The sequence below is a fragment of the Sturnira hondurensis genome, unplaced genomic scaffold, assembly GCF_014824575.4.
Source record: "Sturnira hondurensis isolate 20B ecotype Veracruz unplaced genomic scaffold, ASM1482457v3 Scaffold0004474, whole genome shotgun sequence".
Lineage (NCBI taxonomy): Eukaryota > Metazoa > Chordata > Mammalia > Chiroptera > Phyllostomidae > Sturnira > Sturnira hondurensis.
Genome location: NW_028077105.1, coordinates 8,661,361 through 8,680,027, shown reverse-complemented (window position 1 = coordinate 8,680,027; position 18,667 = coordinate 8,661,361). Strand labels below are relative to the sequence as shown.

The window sequence follows — 18,667 nt, the reverse complement described above, 5'->3', positions numbered from 1 at the left end:
TCTCGATTTCACCCAGCTTTATTCCTTGCGCAGAAGCTATTGCTTTTGTGTGCATCTCAGGAGCTTGCTCCGGGCGGATTGTAGCGTTGACTCAGGCAGCAGGCTCTTTAGAAGTTCCATTATTAAGAAGATGAAGGACTATAGACATCGAAAAGTTATAGTAAAGTGACTTGAGGGAAATTGTACCTCTTTATGCTCTTAAAATATTCAAAAATAAAAATAGAATGTATTATAGTGAAATTAATAAATTATAAAGAGTAATCATATAGTTTAGTGAAGCTGGCTGCCTGTAATGTAAAAACAGTCATGTAAGTTAAAGAAATATTAACAGTTTGAATAAACTGTGTGTATGTAGTAGAGCTAATAGTTTAGCCCAGATTAGTCTGGCTCCAAAGTTGGTGCTTTTAACCACTGCTGGACAAAAACTCTGGGTTTCTGCCATGGTCCGAAAGGTAACACATTAACATTCATGGCCCTAACAAATGTTTGATAAATGAGTGAATAAGTGGATGAATACCTGAGAGTAGAAGGAGTCCCTCATTACCAGGGAGGTCAAAATCAAGGTTTCCATGTGACCCCATATAGAGCATTGGCCTATTCCAAACTTTCTGGAAACAGAAGGAAACAGAAAGGAAACAGAAGTTATATGGATTAATTAAATTTTGTTTTACAAAGAAATTCTAAAGAGAGAATCTTTCTTCATTTTTTTGTAAAGGAGCAGATAAGAAGTGATAATGAGTCTATACAAGTAGTGTTTCACAATAAGACAAATGTCATGGAAATGAAAAAGTTCATTGCAAAATGTTATCTAGATGGCAATTTGGTGGTTGAATATATTTAACCAGAAACTTTCAAAATTAATAGCAGGTCTACAAATTTCACCCTTGTAAATGAGGGATTTTCTCAAAGTATTTATTTGTGCCCTGTTCATATTAAGACAAAATAAAATTTTATTTGAAGAACTTAATTAGATGATTTGAATAGTCAACTAAAGTATTTCTGCTAAGTCTGAAAATGTCACTCTTGTAGTTAGTTGAAAATGAGGGCCACATACATATGTTTAGAAACTATAAAAGGGAAATAAGCAAAATTTGTTCTGGACCAGGCAGTTTAAATTTGTTCTGGAACAGTCACTTATAGAAAGTGACTTATAGATAACATTATTGAGAACTGGCCAACACACCAGGGCAATTATCAAACCAATGCAAATTATCAAACTACTGGGAATGATTTTTTTTTACCATTTACTAACTGCCTATGATAAACACAATGCTTTCTTATATATCCTACAGTTGATTTCTCATATCAGTCATATGAAGGAAGGTGTTATTTTCATTTGGTACACGTAAAAAGTAAGGGATAGAAGGCAGTGTAACTAACAGCTTCCAACTCTACAACCTTATTGATTTCATGGCACTACACTTTTTCTAAAGGCTGAAGTTTTGAAAAAGAAAACATTACTAAGCCCTGGCTGACGTAGCTCAGTGGATTGAGCGCGGGCCTGCGAACCAGACGATCGTGGTTCGATTCCCAGTCAGGGCACATGCCTGGGTTGCAAACTGGTTCCTTGCAGGCTAACTACCAGCAGGGGATGCACAAAAAGGCAACCATACATTGATGTTTCTCTCCCTCTCTCTTTCCCCTCTAAAGATAAATAAATAAAATCTTAAAAAAAAAAAGAAAAAAAGAAAACATTACTAATGACTAAAATTACTAATGACTAAAGAAATTATGTAACAGCTTTATTTTGATGTATTATATGGAATAGCTCAATATTACTAGTTCTAATTTAACTAACTCTAATATTTAGCACAGTGTGAGGAACATGGAAAACATGAGTAAATATGTATTATAAGTGGAAGCCACTTACAACTCTGTCTAGTGAATTTCATTCTAAATACTGTATTTTTTAACTATAAGATGTACCTTTTTCCTTTACTTCCCCCATCCCCCCAATTTGGGAGGAATAGTGGTTGTTAATGCTATTGCTGAATTCTGTTTACATTTACACTGGTAAGATACTGTGTTATTTATATTATTAAATATTTTATCACATTTTTGTTTCAAATTATTTCCCTATTTTTCTACTCTAAAACCTAGGTGTGTCTTATCATCCAAAAAATATGGGTGTGTCTGTCTTATCAATGGTTAGGCACCAAAGGGAAATGATATTTTCAGGGCCTGTGCACTGTCTACCTTTGCTGCCCTGCTTTTTTCCCTCACTTTATGAGCTCTGTCTCTGTCGAACCCAGTTCTGCATATTGGTCGTTCAAATGTGTGAGACAGGATCAGAAAGGGAGAATCAAAGCTGAAGAAGTTGTGTAGACAGCCTTTGAGATTCGGTGGTGCCATACCTACAGAGAAAATAAAGAGAATGACTTAGCCACAGCTAATGGGCCCAAGAGCTGAAAAAATTGGAGAAATTCTGCAAAATGTCACTGTGGATTATGAATTGGACCTTTTTCTTGATCTCCACAAATTGCAAGTAAAGAATCCGGTTGGATTTTTTTTAACTATCACTGATTCTGTTTCTCGGACCATGTTACATTCCAAACTGGACCTCCAGCTGGTTCCCTTCCATTGGTCACACCTACACTCCACCTCACTCATCTTTTCACTTACAGCCACTGCAGTGCTTCTTTCTCTAGGTTTTCATTGCTGTAGTTGTGTGAGTTTTCTAGTTTAAAACCTAAAATCTCTCTCTATACACCACTTCTACTCACCTGTTTCTGTTCACAGAGCCATAGAGTGTATAGACTTGGTCTGAGAAATTCTAGAAACTACTTCCAAAAATGACCGGAACCTAAGAAAGAATAATTTGAGAAGGAATCACAGTCAAGTTGCTGAAACATAGAAATCAGGCCAGTCAGAGTATTTATATTCTGACTCTTTAGTACAGAAAGCAGAAGATCAAGATCACTGCTTTGGTGCTTGAAGGATAGCACAGACAACGTCCTTCAGATCAGTCTCGCTGCAGAATGATTGGCACGATTCTGATCTGGTCGGTGTTTGCTATCAGAATACATAGAACAGTCTAAACCAGGGGATGCCCTTTAAATTGATGTTTTTTCACCATGCGTGAGTATCTTTCATGTCAGAACATTCTGAATACTTCATCCTTTAAACCATCAAATCTGATCAAGAAGCTAAGAACTGAAATATATACCATTCCATTTCCTTAACTGATGAAGACTTTCAAGTTCATATCAAAAGAGCACCCTGTTAACTATTCTCAAGGACTTAATATAAATATCACAGTTATGATCAGACTGAATTCCTGAAAGTGCACTTTCACAGCCTCTCCAAAGATTTTATTTTAGTCCAGACAATAAATATAACATAAGTTTTTAAAAAGATAAATTGCAATTGACAGAGGAGAAAACGTAATTTCTTAGACAGTATATTTTGAAGAATTAGCATTAAAAATAATATTTTAGTAACTGAAATAGGCATATCGATATTTTAAAGCCATGCTTTGCTGGAATATTTTACACTTTGTTTTTTAGTGTGATCAGGTCTTTGGCTTGGAACTTAAAAAAAGATGAAATAAACAGTATTATGCACCCATATTGCTGTAGTATAACAGTGCTTTAATCTGCCTGCCTATAAAACTCTTACATGGAATGAAGTAGGTCATTAGTTAATATGTTCAGTATTCTTCTTCACATCCATAACAATGACAGTTGAGAATACTCCACCTTCATTTCCCTTCCCTATTCTTCCCAGATGAAAGCCAATGAATGACGATTGTCCTCCCACCCCCAGAGGCCTGCTCAGTTCCTCTGAAAACGCAGAATAATGAATTCTAAAGGGATGGGCACACAGTCAAACCAATACAGACTGGACTGGTCTGTTTGGACTCTGTGCTGCTAGATGTGGTCTCTCCTGGTCTCCCCATCCTGGGTGCCAGGAAGGTGATGAAAACGACAGTCTTGGTGTTGGCAAATGACAGCCTCCCATTGTTAAAGTTGCTTAGGTATATTTTCAACTCTTTCAAATAAAAGAACAAAAAGATCTGCACAGAGAAGACAATTTAGCCAGCATGACCAGGTATAAAGTGAAAGGTTTTAGTACACCCCCTTCACTCCATTCACTCCCATACTTGTTTTTCCTCCCCGTCAAAGTCAAGGTTCTCTGGTGTGTTCTCCCCAGGTACCCACCCCTGGGCCCACCCTGCCCAATTTTTGTTTATGCATCAGTCTACCTATATTCTGCCTTGTTTATTTTCATAGAAAGTCTTAAGAATCTCCTTTTTTCTATATCAGCACCTACTGATCTAATTCTTTTTAAAAACTGCAATATACCACTGCATGGATATGTCATATTGATATAAAACATCCCCCAATACTAAGCTTATTTGCTATTATAAATAAATATCATATGAATATCCTGGGAGATATATACTGACGTACTTCTACAAGTATATTTGTAGGGTAAATTTCTGTTAGTAGAAATGCTGAGTCAAATATATGTCTATTTAAAATTCTAATAAACTTATTAAGTTGCTCTTCAAAAAATGACAACAATTTTCACTTCTACCAAATACTTGTGAACACTTGGTATTATCAAACATTAAACTTTTCCCAATCTGATAGATGAAAAATGTTATCTCACTGTTCTTTGGCTTTACAATTTTTTAGTCCTGGAAATGTTATTTGCTTTATTTTAAGTCTGTGTTTATTTCAATTTTATTGTGAACTATGATTTCTATATTTTGCTCATTATCTTTTGAAATGTGAAACAGTTTGCACAATTTGCACATTTGCTTCCCATTCTGCATGTAGGCAGTGTTAACCCTCTCTCAATCGTTCCGATTTAACCACAGGAGGTCTGTCCAGACAGTATCCAGCCATGTAATATGAAAAATAGAGACGTTCGTTGAAGAAGATACAAGATACAAGAAACAGTGTACATAGGACAATGATACCACAGTTCCCTTTAAAGTAGGCACCTTGGGACCTCACACAGTTCTCCCAATCCCCATCAGCTGTTCCATCATATGTACCTGAATCTCATCGATGGTCAGAAATCTCTCCCCTTTCAAAGGTGATTTTAGTTTTGGGAAAAACCAGAAACCACAAGTGCCAAATCTGGTCAATAGTGGGGCTGAGTCACCTGAGTTATTTGATATTCTGCAAAAAAACTCTGCGTGGTGCATGTGATGTATGAGTGGGCACGCTGTTGTGATGAAGCTGCCAATCACCAGTTGCCCGTAGCTGTGGCCTTCTGTATCATCCGAATAGTTTCTGCAGATGAACGTTCAAACTTAATGCAAAATTTGATGCAGATTTGTTACTCTACTTGCTCAGTCACTTTGAATGTGGTGGCCACACAGCACACATGCTCATTCCACGGCATCTACCACCCCCCATGACTAGTACAGTGAAGTGGTGCTTGTTCAGGCATGTGCATTCCAGTCCACCCTCCTTGACTGCCAGGTTACATCGATGTTGTGCAAACCATTCTCACTGTATTAACAATGGCTGGACTTCTTCTGGGCAGACCTCAGAAAAAGGTCTGATGTGAGAGTCATAAGATTTCCTTATCTGTAACCAATCATTTTGAGTAATAAAGGAGAAAGTAAGAGGGGAGAAAAGGATGGGAAGCGAGCAGAGGTGGGGAAGAACGCTCCTGCCTAATGTGCTACACCAATCCTTGCTTGACTACCAACCCTTGGTAAGGCGCAGTAATTAAAAGCATAATTTCTGAAATGAGACTTCTCAAATTTGTATCACAACTCTGCCACTTAATAACCATGCAAATTTAGAAAATGTACTTAAATTCTCTAAGCCTCAGTTTCCTCCTTTGTAAATTGGAGATGGTAATAGTGTATGCGTCATAGAAGTCAGGATGTGAGGATTAAGTAAACTAGTCCAGCAAAGCTGACAAGCACTAAACCTGGAACGTACACAGGTTCAGTGGCTGCCAGTCATTCCTGACACTAAACATTGGCCAGATCAGACCAGGCAGAGCTAGGGCCTTCCCTCCTTCCATTCTCAGTGTGCTTCCCTAATTGTGGACTCTGCCTTCAATTTATGTTTTTCATTTCTGGGCAATTAATTTAATCGATTAGCAAGCATCTCCCGAGGGACCGAATATGTTCAAGAAACAATCTGCTTTATTCAGTCAGGAGAGGTAAAAAGTGTTGTGGGAAATGTAGAGATTTTTACCGGTCATTTATTCAGTTCCACTGTTCACTAATAAACAATGTAAGAAAGAGAAAAAAGAGTCAATATTCATATACTTTTGGAGTTTGATACATATCTAAGTTAAAGTGTTCAAATGAACATTCTTTTATCAGCAAATTAGATCTTTATTTTTTCCCTAAAACATTTCATAACTTTTATTTTTTATATTATTACCCTCAGACACTGAACTGCTTGGTTAGTATTATAATGACAAACTAACCTAAAGTTCAAACGATGTTAAGATCTAATGGAAAGAAACTGGAAATTTTACATTTATAATATTACATCTAGTAAATGACATTTTCTGTGATAAAAAAGCATGCTAAAATAGCAAGAAATAAACTTACATAAAGCTTATTTGAAGGCAATTTGTACAATATGGTTTTCTTTATTAAAAAGTAGGATGGTTTAACAGAAATACACAAGAAATTGTTTTTCCATTCCTTTGATTTATCTTCATTTCAAACAAGTACTAATAAGTATGTTGACTGAAATCGGGAGACTGTACATAACAATCCTATTGATCTGAGATTTTTTAAAACTAATCCAATGTTCCATTTTGGTAATTTTTTTACATGTGACAGTGGGAGTGACGGCAGGAGGACATCGTTACAAATGCAGTATAAGACCGATTCTTTTGAAGTTTTTCCTCCATAGAAAGTAATCAATCCAATCAGACACCACGAAGAAAATTGTTGAATGGCCATACACACACATATTTTATGTTATATTCTGAAATGCATATACTTTTGGATAGATGCTTATAAATTAAATAAGTTTAAATGAATTAAATCTATTGTCTTGCTTACTGGAAACTTTGCATTACAATAACCTGAAATTGTGTATTCAGGTATAAGCTCGGAGATCAGTAAAATTGTTTCATCTTTTGTTGTGTGTTTTGTTTTCTGTTCACAGTAAATGATGACCATTTAAATGGCTTGAAAACCAGATTAGAAGATGCTGATGTCAGAAACAGGCATCTCCTGGGAGCCCTGAATGACACTCTGGGGAAGGTATTAGCAATTCCAAACGGTGAGCTTTCAGGACACTGCAAACCATGTCAGTTGTGCTGAACTTTTAAAGAATGTTTTATTTTCTAGCACTTTTTCTAACATTACACTTGTACTGTTGCCGGTATATTAAACACATTTCCTTAATAATTCTTCTTTGTGAGAATAAGAAACTAAACAATTCTTTATGCTGTGGTATTCCTTACTGTTTGCTACCTTTACCGACATTCACAGAGCTATATTACAAAAAGGAAAATACAGCCATCTTATTACTATATTTTTGTTTCATGGTTCAGCCCAGGAAATCTTATTTTAGTAGAAAAGTATAAAATCACACAGATGCTATTCTCTGAAATGTTGATGTACTACCAGAAAATCCCAGGTTGTTCAGGTTGTTACTGTATCTGCATTAATAGGTGAGAGCCAACTGCCTCAATTTGTCATTCAGCAAAGGTCAATTCCTCAAATGTTTTAGCCTTCAAAACCATTAACAGCTGAACCATATCTGTAATATCTTCCTACCTATTACAAGTACTTGAAGTGATTGCTTGGTATACCAAAAATACTATTCTTTAGGTTGCTATATGCATATTTTTCATAGTATAACATATTAACGAGGGTTACAAACATTTATCAAGTGCTTACTCAGTGTGTTCAAGTGTGTGTACTCCTCATACTAATCCTATAAAGTAAATGGTACTATTACTGCCACTTTACAGATGACAAGCTGAAGGTCAATTGTTAAAAGTGACATATATGAGATTTGCACCCCACAGCTTAACTTCAGAGCATGTGGTCTTAACCAGTAATCCTCATACGCTAGTAAGCATCTATGTCTACAGTATGTTTTCTTATACAAATGTGATCAAGAAAATAAATCATATATTTATATAATGCAGAAAATAATAAAATCTTTAATTATTTATACTTTTTTAATGTGAAAAATTCAAATAACTTTCTAGATTTTCACATCACCTCTTCAGTAGTAAGGAAGTATGTAGTAAATTTCCAGGGCTGTAAACAAATGTAAATACATGAACACATAGTCTGACATACCTAGAAAAGTGTGTTATCTGTCTCTACCCTTAAACTAAAATGCATCGATTGCACCCACCCCCAACATGGATGGGCAGATTAAGTCTTAAACCTACGTTTTATGAAGCTTTGAAACTCACGTGGATAAATTTCTCTCTTTAATATGTACAATAGCAAATCACAGTATACCTTTTACAATGAACATTTGGAATAATCACTTTGCTCTCTTAAGAACAAATCAGCTATTCATAGCAAAGGTCCCTGAGAAAATTTGGTTTAGCTAAAGTTTTACTTTATTTGTTACAACTGAATGAGACCAAGTTCAGCCTTTCCCTTCGTGTGTGTGTTCCCAAGGTCAGCCAGCGGTGGCCTCGCTTTAGCAAACCTGGTTTAAGGCACTCACTCCAGACCCTTGGTTTTGTTTCTCATCCCTTCTGCTGACAGACACAGCCGCTAAACTGCAAGCTGTTAAGGACAAAGCAAGACAAGCGAATGACACAGCAAAAAATGTGCTGGCACAGATTAAAGATCTCCACCAGAACCTCGATGGCCTGAAGAAAAATTATAATCAACTAGCAGACAGCGTAGCCAAAACGAATGCTCTGGTGAAAGATCCTTCAAAAAACAGTATGATCCCCTTTTTCATTTTGATTATGTCATTTATTTATTTACACTAAAAACATACCCTAGACTCATATGGTTAGAGCTGGAAGAGACCCTCACGGTGCTGTAGTCTGTCTATAGACAAGGCTCAGGAATTGAGTGTTTCTGCAGCTCCGGAACTGGAACCCCAGTCTCCCAGCTTTGCACCGTGGCTTTTTCCCTCTACACTGCGTCCAATCAAGAGGAAATTAGAAATTCTCAAAGTCTGCCTAACATTTGGTATAGCAATGCCAAATACCTTTAATCCTCCACTGTAATTGAAAATACATTTCTACTGGAGAAATTATATCCTCAAAGCTGGTGAAGTTCCATGGAACGTAGTGGCCAAGGAGCATTACAATTAGAACATGATATTAAAATGGTATCAACTTGAAATCATTAACATTAAAAATATTGATATTTTATTATTTAGACTTTAGTTGTTTAACATTTTCAGGAAATTAAAGTATTTATTTTGTTTACCCAGAATATTTTTTCACACTTTTTTGTACATTGCATCAAATTATATTTAGTTAATAAGAACTTACCCAAAAATATAAGAGAAGTTAATATAATGGTAATTCAAATTACTAAGTATATTTTTACATCTTTTTTCCATTCAGTGAAGTGATGTTATCTCAGTATATGATTTCACCTAAAGAGACACTTGGTTTTTTGGACTTGTTCCTCTCAAGAGAGTAGTAGTAGCCTTCTTCACATACCAACACTTTCATTATCAGAGTATATGTAGAGCGCAGCAAAAGCCCTGTTATTGACATCATATGCTGTATAATTCAGGTACTGGTCAGGGGATGAAGCCTGACTTTTCAGCACCATTGCCGCACACCAAACCCCGATGATGCTGTGAAATAACAGATACTGCTAGCACGACCCCTTCGTGAGCAGGGGAGAGTGCGAACGAGTACAGCATGCACATTGGACCTAGGAAGGAGGATTTATTCCTAGCCATTTCTTCAAAAAAGAAAAAAAACAGGATACACTGCTTTTCTTAATTTATTCTTATGTAAGGCCAGAGATAGCTTATCCCTATAGATCAAAGAACCCATCTGAATAAATGGTTCACATGCATGACAAATCATATTGCCCACCCCCCCCACCCCAGAAAGGAATGAACATGCATTTTAAAGTAAATATCACTGTTTCACTTGTTTTATAATTTGATGTATGATTTTATTCAGTTTCAGATTGATTCTTAGCTGATAGTGGCCTTTTCATAATATTTATCTCTATCTTTTTTGATCCTGTCCTCTATGGAGATAGTTAATTATGTGTAAAATTAATTAAGCAGGTCTGTTTTATATTTTTTAGAATATTATAGTAAAGTATCTTTTAATAGGAACATAGGCCTCTAAATGACAGGTTTTGTGTGCTTTTATTTGATAACACTTGTTTGACTTAACATTGAATACCTTTGTAACTAGTTGCAAAAAGTATCATTTTGTGATAGTCAAATGTCAAGAAAATATTTCCTCATGAATTTTCTAATTTCTTTTTGTTTTACTTCCACATGAAATTACCTGCAGAAATCAGTATGTATATGTTCATTTGCATACCATTCAGTAACTTTTATGCTTAACTTGCCTATTGCAAAAAGCTTCAGCTCTGCATGTTAAGTTTGGGTATTGCCTTAAACGTGGTATAGGTATTCTTTCGAGTATCACAAGATTAATGCTAGATATATAAAATAAACATTTTTAATAAAAATTAATATGTGAATGTATCTGACATACTTCTAGAGAATTATATTTAGAGAAACTCATAATAAAATAAAGTTCAATCTTAACAAGCAACCACTGGGTTATAAAAATACTTTCTTAAATATCTCATAGTTTTAATCAAAATAGAAAATACTAATAAAACCCAACGTATCAAAACCTAAGAACGCTGTCCTCAGTGGGAAATGAGTGCAATTACATTACCAAACAAGCATTGTAATAAACAGTTTAACCAATTCTACTGGTTAAACAAAACAAAATTAACTGAAAGAAGGGATATGAAAAAACATTACTGAACTAGAAGATAGAAAAATAATGGACCTGATCAATCCAAAAGGTGGATCTTTAGGAATATAAAAATAAAATATTTTAGATATTTGGCAAACTTAATAAAGAAAAAAATAAAGCACAAATACACAAAGTTCTCAAGGAGCTATAACTAGATAAAAGAAAAATTGACACATAAAATAATAGCTGGTAAACTCTATGCTTATAAATTTTAAAGTGTAAAAGAGACAATTTTCTATAAAAAACATTGTGATCATATTTATCTTCAGAAGTTATTTAAAAATCTACACAGTCAAATAATTGTGGCAGAAAGAAGCTTTCAAAAACTACTACACAAGAAATCATCAGACTCAGTGTCACAAATGATTTAATTTTAAACCATTGAGAAGATAATTTTTTAGTTATTGATTTGAAAGAGAGAGAGGAAGGGAGAGAGAGGAACATTGGATTGTTGTTGCACTTATTTAGGCATTTAGTGGGAGATCCTTGTATTTGCTCTGACCGGATCCAACCCACAACCTTAGTATGTCAGGATGATTCTCTAATCAAGTGAGCTACCCAGGCAGGGCCTAAGAAGATAATTTCCGTATGATTTACACTTCTCCAAAAGATAGAGGAGAAAAACGGGAATGAACCTACAGAATGCATTTTAACACTGTTGACAGAAACTACGAAGAGCATTAGAAGAAAAGGATCTATTATTTGCTGCCTAAGCCTAGGTAGTCTTTGCTTAACCCCTTTATTTTTCTTTCTTGGGAATTTAAAGCATTTTCCTCAACTCTAGAATAATTTTTCAAATATCATAGTAATATTGGAGAATTAAAGGAAGAAAAAATAGACAAGTGTCTTATTCAAAGGTGTACAAAATGAAAGAACACCTGTTGTTATGGTGATTATCTACACGATAATGTAACAAGGGCTTTGACCCCAACAAACTACATCGGGAACTCTATGTTGGTCATCCTGCCACTCCATGTTACTGCTGATAAGAGACCTCTGTCATTTTAAACATCACTAACAATATAAGTCCTAGTTATGAGCATGAGTTCAAAATTCTTAGTTTAAACTTAGCCTAAAATAATAATTTGCTTCCTTTTGAATGCTTTTCATTAATTCCTGAGGACTGGTTCCCAGTGGTGCAGCGTCAGCCAGAGAGCAGATCATTCATAGTCCAGCAGGGCATCTAGCCTCGGACCTTAAGCAGTTTCACTTTTTAATCAGGGTCCCAATGACGGAAAACAGAACGATATACGCTTGATCAGATAATAAATGATGTGGTTTGGATAAGACTGCCAGCATGCTAGAAAGAGAATAATTGGTTTTCCCTGTGTCATTTTCCCTCTTATGAAAGGGACACTCTGGATGTCCATGGATCAGTGATAACCCTCAGTCATTTGGGGTTATACCCCTTTTGAAATTGTCAATATTCAACCTTTTTTTTATCTGCAACAATGGCAGTTTAATGTGGTTCAATGTAATATCGAGAGCAGGATAATCAACTATTCTTCAAAATGAAAATGATCTGCATCATGAAAGATTTAATTGAAGGATAAAATAGGCCTTTAGTCTAAGGGTTGTTCGACATTGAAGGGTTTTCAAAAGACATTTTTGATAGCTACTCTATTTCAGATGTGCAAATAAAGACAGTGAGTAAAAGAAAGGAAACCACTTTTATGTGAGAGGCCTGATTTAAATACAAGTCTGGTTTGGGCGGACTAGGTGACATTTTAAAGACACTTTCAGTTCCCTGATTCTATGACTAAAATTCTATTCTGTGAAGGTTGGCTTGTGGCTGAAGCTAGAAAGGATTGAATGAAGGATTGAATTAAGTTTATCACATTCTCAACCCTCAACGCTAACTTCCATTTTCCTCACGAAGCCAGTGCTGGCCCTCGTTCCTCTGAAGCTCTTCCTCTGGCCCTGCTTGAGTCCCAGCTAAAATATTCCCATTCACCATCACAAGCTGCTGCAATAATCATGGTCTTTCTTTTGTCATGTGGAGAAGATAAAATTCTTTTAATTAATTAGTTAAGCATGCTGCAATTTCATTTGCATGAGTGTGCATGGATGCATGTTTGTATGTGTGCATGTGTATATGTGGTATGTGCTAATCTTGTCCTGTGCAGTTGCAGATGCAGATGCCACTGTGAAAAATCTAGAACAAGAAGCTGATCGGCTCATCAGTAAACTCAAACCCATCAAGGAACTGGAGGATAACCTGAAAAAAAACATCTCTGAGATAAAAGAACTGATAAACCAAGCTCGGAAACAAGCCAATTCCGTAAGCTGTTTTTATTTGCAATATCAGTCACTGGTTGTGGTTTGGTATTGTTTCCAGGTGAAATATCTTCCCCAGTGTGTATTGTTTAATGATTTTTGTTTCTTTTTATTTACTTGAAGTTATTTTAGGAGAGTTGGGGAATAGAAGGTTAAATGTTCTGAGTTTTTTTCATAAATTTCAAAAGATAACTCTTAAGAAGAGTAATCACCACTAATTACTTTATAAATGGAAATTCTGATGTATTTTATTATTATTTAAATAGAGTAAAGCAAGTTGCAAGAATACTTTACTTTTGTATACTGAGAAAGTATGAATGAGAGTGCCTTGCTCTTGATGAAAGCAGAAAAAGGCAAACCAGTGGTAAAGTAGCAGGAATTAATGAACAAGGTTATGTGAAGTAACAGCAAAGAGGAGCTATTCTTTTCTGTATATTTATTGCTTGAGTGTAAGCAATAACACAAGTTATTTTGGTTACGAACTCTGTAACCAAAAGAAATTTTGTAAAATTTCTCTGTAAAAAGAAATTTTTACAATTTCTTTTTTGGAGGAAGAATAGGAAACATCAAAATTTTGGTCTTTATTAACGACTAGAAGACTATTAGGATAGAAGCAGAACTTTCTAGAAAATAACATTTTAATGAATAATGACAGAATCGTTAATGGCAATATGAAACTTTATCTAATTGAGTAAAGTTATCCCCGTGATGGTTTTTAGAAATAGAAAGGAAAAGATAATAGTTTTCATGTTGTCATGTTTAAACTCAAATCTTTATAGATACCTATGTCTTCCATCTCAAAAATGTTGTTTTCCTGGCAACTGTGAAGCTAGAATGACTAGAAATGATCTTTCTTAATCCATCAATGTATATTTTTCTAGTAGTGACCAGGAATATAAAGCCAAGTGACAATATATCCATGGTCCTCCTTTCTACATGTCTAATACCTCTAAAGAAGGCCAAGACAATAAGTTCAAGATGTACTTTGAAAAATAATCCATCACTGACTGAAGAGAAACTTAGAAAACAACAAAAAGATTAGTGAAGATAATGTACATAAGCTCAGTAAAAAAAACAGCAGATAAGGTTGAAAAGATTATTATTGAGGTACAATATGAAAATCATGTAGGCAGTAGGAGAACAGGTGATCATTGTTAGTGTGAACCACAGGTAAAAATAAATCAGATCTCTCTCCAAAGTGTGGGGTTTTCCCTAAGATTTAATCAGTGTAGAAAAACCATCTCCTGGGTTCAAGGCCACTTGCTATGAAGTACACAAAGATGAACAAGGAACACACAAAATTTAAACTGTAGTAAAAGAAGTAAGACATGTACTCAAACAACTCTAAACTAACGCAGAATGTTGTACTGCATTGTATGAACAATGGAAATGCTATAAAGTCATTCAAGGAAAGATCGCCTCTGATAGGGGCCAGAAGATTCCCTGAAGTGAGGGATTTGAGCCAGGCCTAAAGGGACGTAGTGCTGGGCATGGGAGGGGGCAGAAGCGCATGGGGAGAGCATCATTCTTAGAAGGGGGGATAGCTTGAGCCAAGACAGAGAGAGAAAACCGTAGGGTTGTTTTCTGAAGGAGCAGTCTAGTTTGGCAAAATTATTTATTGGTAAAGTGAACTTTAAACTGGAAAGGTGTGTAGAGGCCAGGTATTGTCAGGCCCTGGAAAGTGTAAGTTAATCAGTTTAATTTAGCTGTGATTTTGCCTAAAATAAACATTATTGGTGAGGCGAAGCCGAAGGTACCTGTTTATAAAGTATAATCAGAGCTGAGCATTTAGAATGTGAATCTGGAAGTAGTTTGTGGGGCAGGTGAGAAACACTACAAAGGAGGGAGCAAATTTCGCATTGCAAGAGCCAATGATGGCAGTGGCCGGGGAAACGACAGACCGGTGTACCACCCCTGCGCTTGGCAATATTAAGTTTGAGGAAGCAATAATAGTGAACAGTCTACTGTGAATCACATAGCCACACACTCTGCCTAGTTATCAGGTGGGGAAATCTGAACATTTTTCTAATTTTTTTTATTTTTCAAGTACAGTTAATATACAGTATTATATTAGTTTCCAGTTTACATCCCAATGATTAGACATTATATAAGTTACTAAGTGACGGTCCTGATAAATCTCATACCCATCTGACACCACACAGTTATTAGAATATTATTGACTTTATTGCCTACATTGTACTTTATATCCCCATGATTATTCTGTAACTACCATCTGGACATTTTTGTTATATCTTCATTATAAAGAAATTTTGAAATATGACCATGGATTTATCAGTTTTGAGAATTTTCCTACTTCAAACGCTCCCCCTGGAGAAAAAGTTAAAATTCTGTAATGTCAATGTGTGTAACCTGTCTCCAGACACAAAATAAAAGTAATGCTAGAAAAAGCAACCAGGGCCTATGGCTTTTAAGGAAATTTTCAATCACTTTTGGATATAGAAATTACACAAAGTGCCCTACTTTTCATAAGATGTTAGAAATATGTAAGAAGCCAAATTTTTCCATGAGTTTTATACAAATTGAAGATGACATTTGGCTGATTGGTAAACATATTTGTAACTTGGTGTGAGAGTCTGGATGTGGCCTTAATGCATATACAATGGGACCAAGCAAATTAAAGACATTTATTTTAAAGTAGGGTTTTTTTTTTTTGTCTTTGTTGAGTTTGAAATTGAGTGACTGATGCTCTTTTTAAATAAATGACCAGGTTGTTGGATGAAAATGCATGAAAATCCAATAGATATAATAATGGGATTTTCAATAATGTTTAACTGCGTTCATGATGATACATTGGTAAACAATGTTTATGAAAAATGCTTCAAAGATACCTAGTGCTTGGTGATTTTTGTTTAGAAGTCTTACTAAGAATTCACTTTAGAAATAACAGTGGTTGGTAGAACCTAATATCTTAAGGACATTTTTGTTTCAGAAACCTTGCCCCTCTAGATAAATTTACATATGCTGTACTTAGATTACCTAATTTAAGGTAGTCAAAATAGATATCTATAATTGTAAATAAAAGCACAAAGCATTTCAACGAGAAATGAATAGGTATGGACTGGTTACCAACAGTTTGGGCTGCCTGAAATTTTCAGGTACTGAGCATGCGTTCAAAACCATGAGCCAGAAAAGAGAAAATCCAGTTCACATGGCATATAACTGTCTCCGAGTTGACCCGTAGATTACTGTGTAAGATTAATTGTTGGCATATTGGGTATAACTATGATGTTCTGAGTGATGGTTGTTCTATATTTAGCTGTAATTTGGATGTGGTTATGTAAGGAGATGAGCTGTGTTTATCTGTGCTGCCATCTTGACCAGAAGTGAGTCACACCAATGGTGTCATCCCCTATCATTTCTCCCACGTATATCTAAGCAAGGGCAGAAACTCCTCCCATGACCAACCGGTTCTGTATTCCACCCATACTCAGTCATTTCTTCTCTTAACAGGAACTGAGGAGTCTTGTAATATTGTGTTCTTTAAACAAAAATAAGTTATTTGTGATTAAACTTGCCATAAGCTTATAAAGCATATATGGAATAAAGATAAAACAAACCACACACAGTTACTTTTGATTAGTAATCCAGCCCCACTAGAATTTTGGATATTATTCCTGCTAGAAAGAGCTCAATCTGTTGTACTCCTGAACTCCAGTCAGATCTTGATTTCTTCTCTCTGATCTTTTTACAAAGTCAATGACACTTGCAGCCTGCCTCACATATTAAATCTACTTAGTGCCAAGTTCTTCTCCCCTGATGCTTTTGGTTCACTTGCTGTGAATTTCTAAAAACTCACTATCTCCTATATCTTTTCCTAAACATTAAAACATCTGAAGACTGCATTTCCCCTACCTGCCCTCTGCTATAGCCTCCTTTTCTTGCTTTACTTCTCCTTTTCATCTCTAAGCCCTTGGATAAACCTTTGTATAGCTGCTCCTCTACCATGTAACATTCTCTGACAACCCCCCTTGTACCTCTGCTGCATAGTATTGACATCCAAAGAACAGCTGTACATTTCTTACTCCTGTGTTTTTTGTGATTTATTTTGATTCACCTACCCTACCATTTTATGTAGAAGGGAAATTCCCTCTTTTGTGAAACAAAGAACTAACTTCTTGTCTGAAAACCACAAAACCAGAAAAGACTATCTTCTCCAGAACACAGGCCAAACTTCCTGGGGACCAAACTTGACCACAATACTGTGTCTCTCGGTGAACAGACAGGGACCCGCCCTTTGGGGGAAGAGGGCAAGGACTGGGAAAGCAGGCTAAGCAGTAGGCTTCCTCAGTTATTCCCCCAGGCCACCACACAAGGCTCTGTGAGGGTAAGCCCCTGTTTCTTTTGAATACACGATTTCCTGCACTTGAGACATAATCTGGATAGCATATTAGTTGAAGAAACCATGTATGAATACATGACTTATGTACAGATCTACATATCCCCAGAAGTGCTCAAACATGTAGGAATTGACATATTTGTCACAACCAACACCCCTCTCCTTAGCTTTCTCTTTTAAATCCAACCAATGTTGAAATCATTACCTCTTTTTAAATTTAATTTTTATTGTATTTTTTCTATTACCATTTAGTCCCCTTATGCCCTCCTCGCCCTAGTAATCGCCACACTGTTGTCCATGTCCATGGGCCCTTTTTCGTTTTTGCTCAATCTCTCCCTGCCACCTCCCCACCACTAGCTGTCACCCTGCTCTTTATCCATGAGTCTGTCCTTATTACTTCAGTGTGTTCCTTAGATAGCACATATGCGTGAAATCATATGGTATTTGTTTTTCTCTGTCTAGCTTATTCAAATTAGCATAATGTTCTCCGGGTCCATCCATATTGTCACAAAGGGTAAAATTTTCTTTGTTTTTAAAGCCAAGTGGTATTCCAATGTGTAAGTACCCCATAGTTGTTTTATCCACTCACCTACTGGTGGATACTTGGGCTGCTTCCATGTCTTGGCAATTGTAAATAATGCTACAATGAGCATAAGGGTGCTTATGTTCTTTTGAATTATTGTCTTGGTTTTCTTTGGATATGTTCCCAGAAGTGGGAAAGCTGGGTGAAATGACAAATCCAGCCCTGGCTGGCGTAGCTCAGTGGATTGAGCGCAGGCCTGTGAACCACACGATCGCAGTTTGGTTCCCAGTCGGGGCACATGCCTGGGTTGCAGGCCAGTTCCCAGCAGAGGACTCACTAGAGGCAACCATACATTGCTATTTCTCTCCTTCTCTCCTTCCCGTCCCCTCTAAAGATAAGTAAATAAAATCTTTTTAAAAGTCTCTATTTTTTTAAAAAATGGCAAATCCATTTTTAATCCATTTTTGAAGTATCTGCTTTCCTCAGTGGCTGTACCAGTCTGCATTCCCACCAACAGTGCAAAAGAATTCTCCTTTCTCCACATCCTCACCAGCACTTGTTGTTTTTTGGTTTATTGATGATAAATTCAGCACCTCTTGAGCATAATCTAT

The 18,667-nt window shown here is 36.0% G+C and overlaps 1 protein-coding gene across 3 annotated transcripts in view; it reads left to right on the top strand.

Moving 5' to 3' along the window:
* The window catches only part of LAMA2 (laminin subunit alpha 2), a 531,387-nt gene that overhangs the window by 446,643 nt on the left and 66,077 nt on the right, over positions 1-18,667 (top strand). For 2 of the 3 annotated variants that reach the window (XM_037045780.1, XM_037045778.1), the window contains exons 42-45: positions 7,104-7,220; positions 8,678-8,860; positions 10,420-10,425; positions 13,026-13,180. In XM_037045780.1, coding sequence (XP_036901675.1) covers positions 7,104-7,220; positions 8,678-8,860; positions 10,420-10,425; positions 13,026-13,180 — 461 coding nt within the window. The remainder of the gene's footprint in view (positions 1-7,103; positions 7,221-8,677; positions 8,861-10,419; positions 10,426-13,025; positions 13,181-18,667) is intronic. The other variant, XM_037045779.1, reaches the window with a different exon arrangement.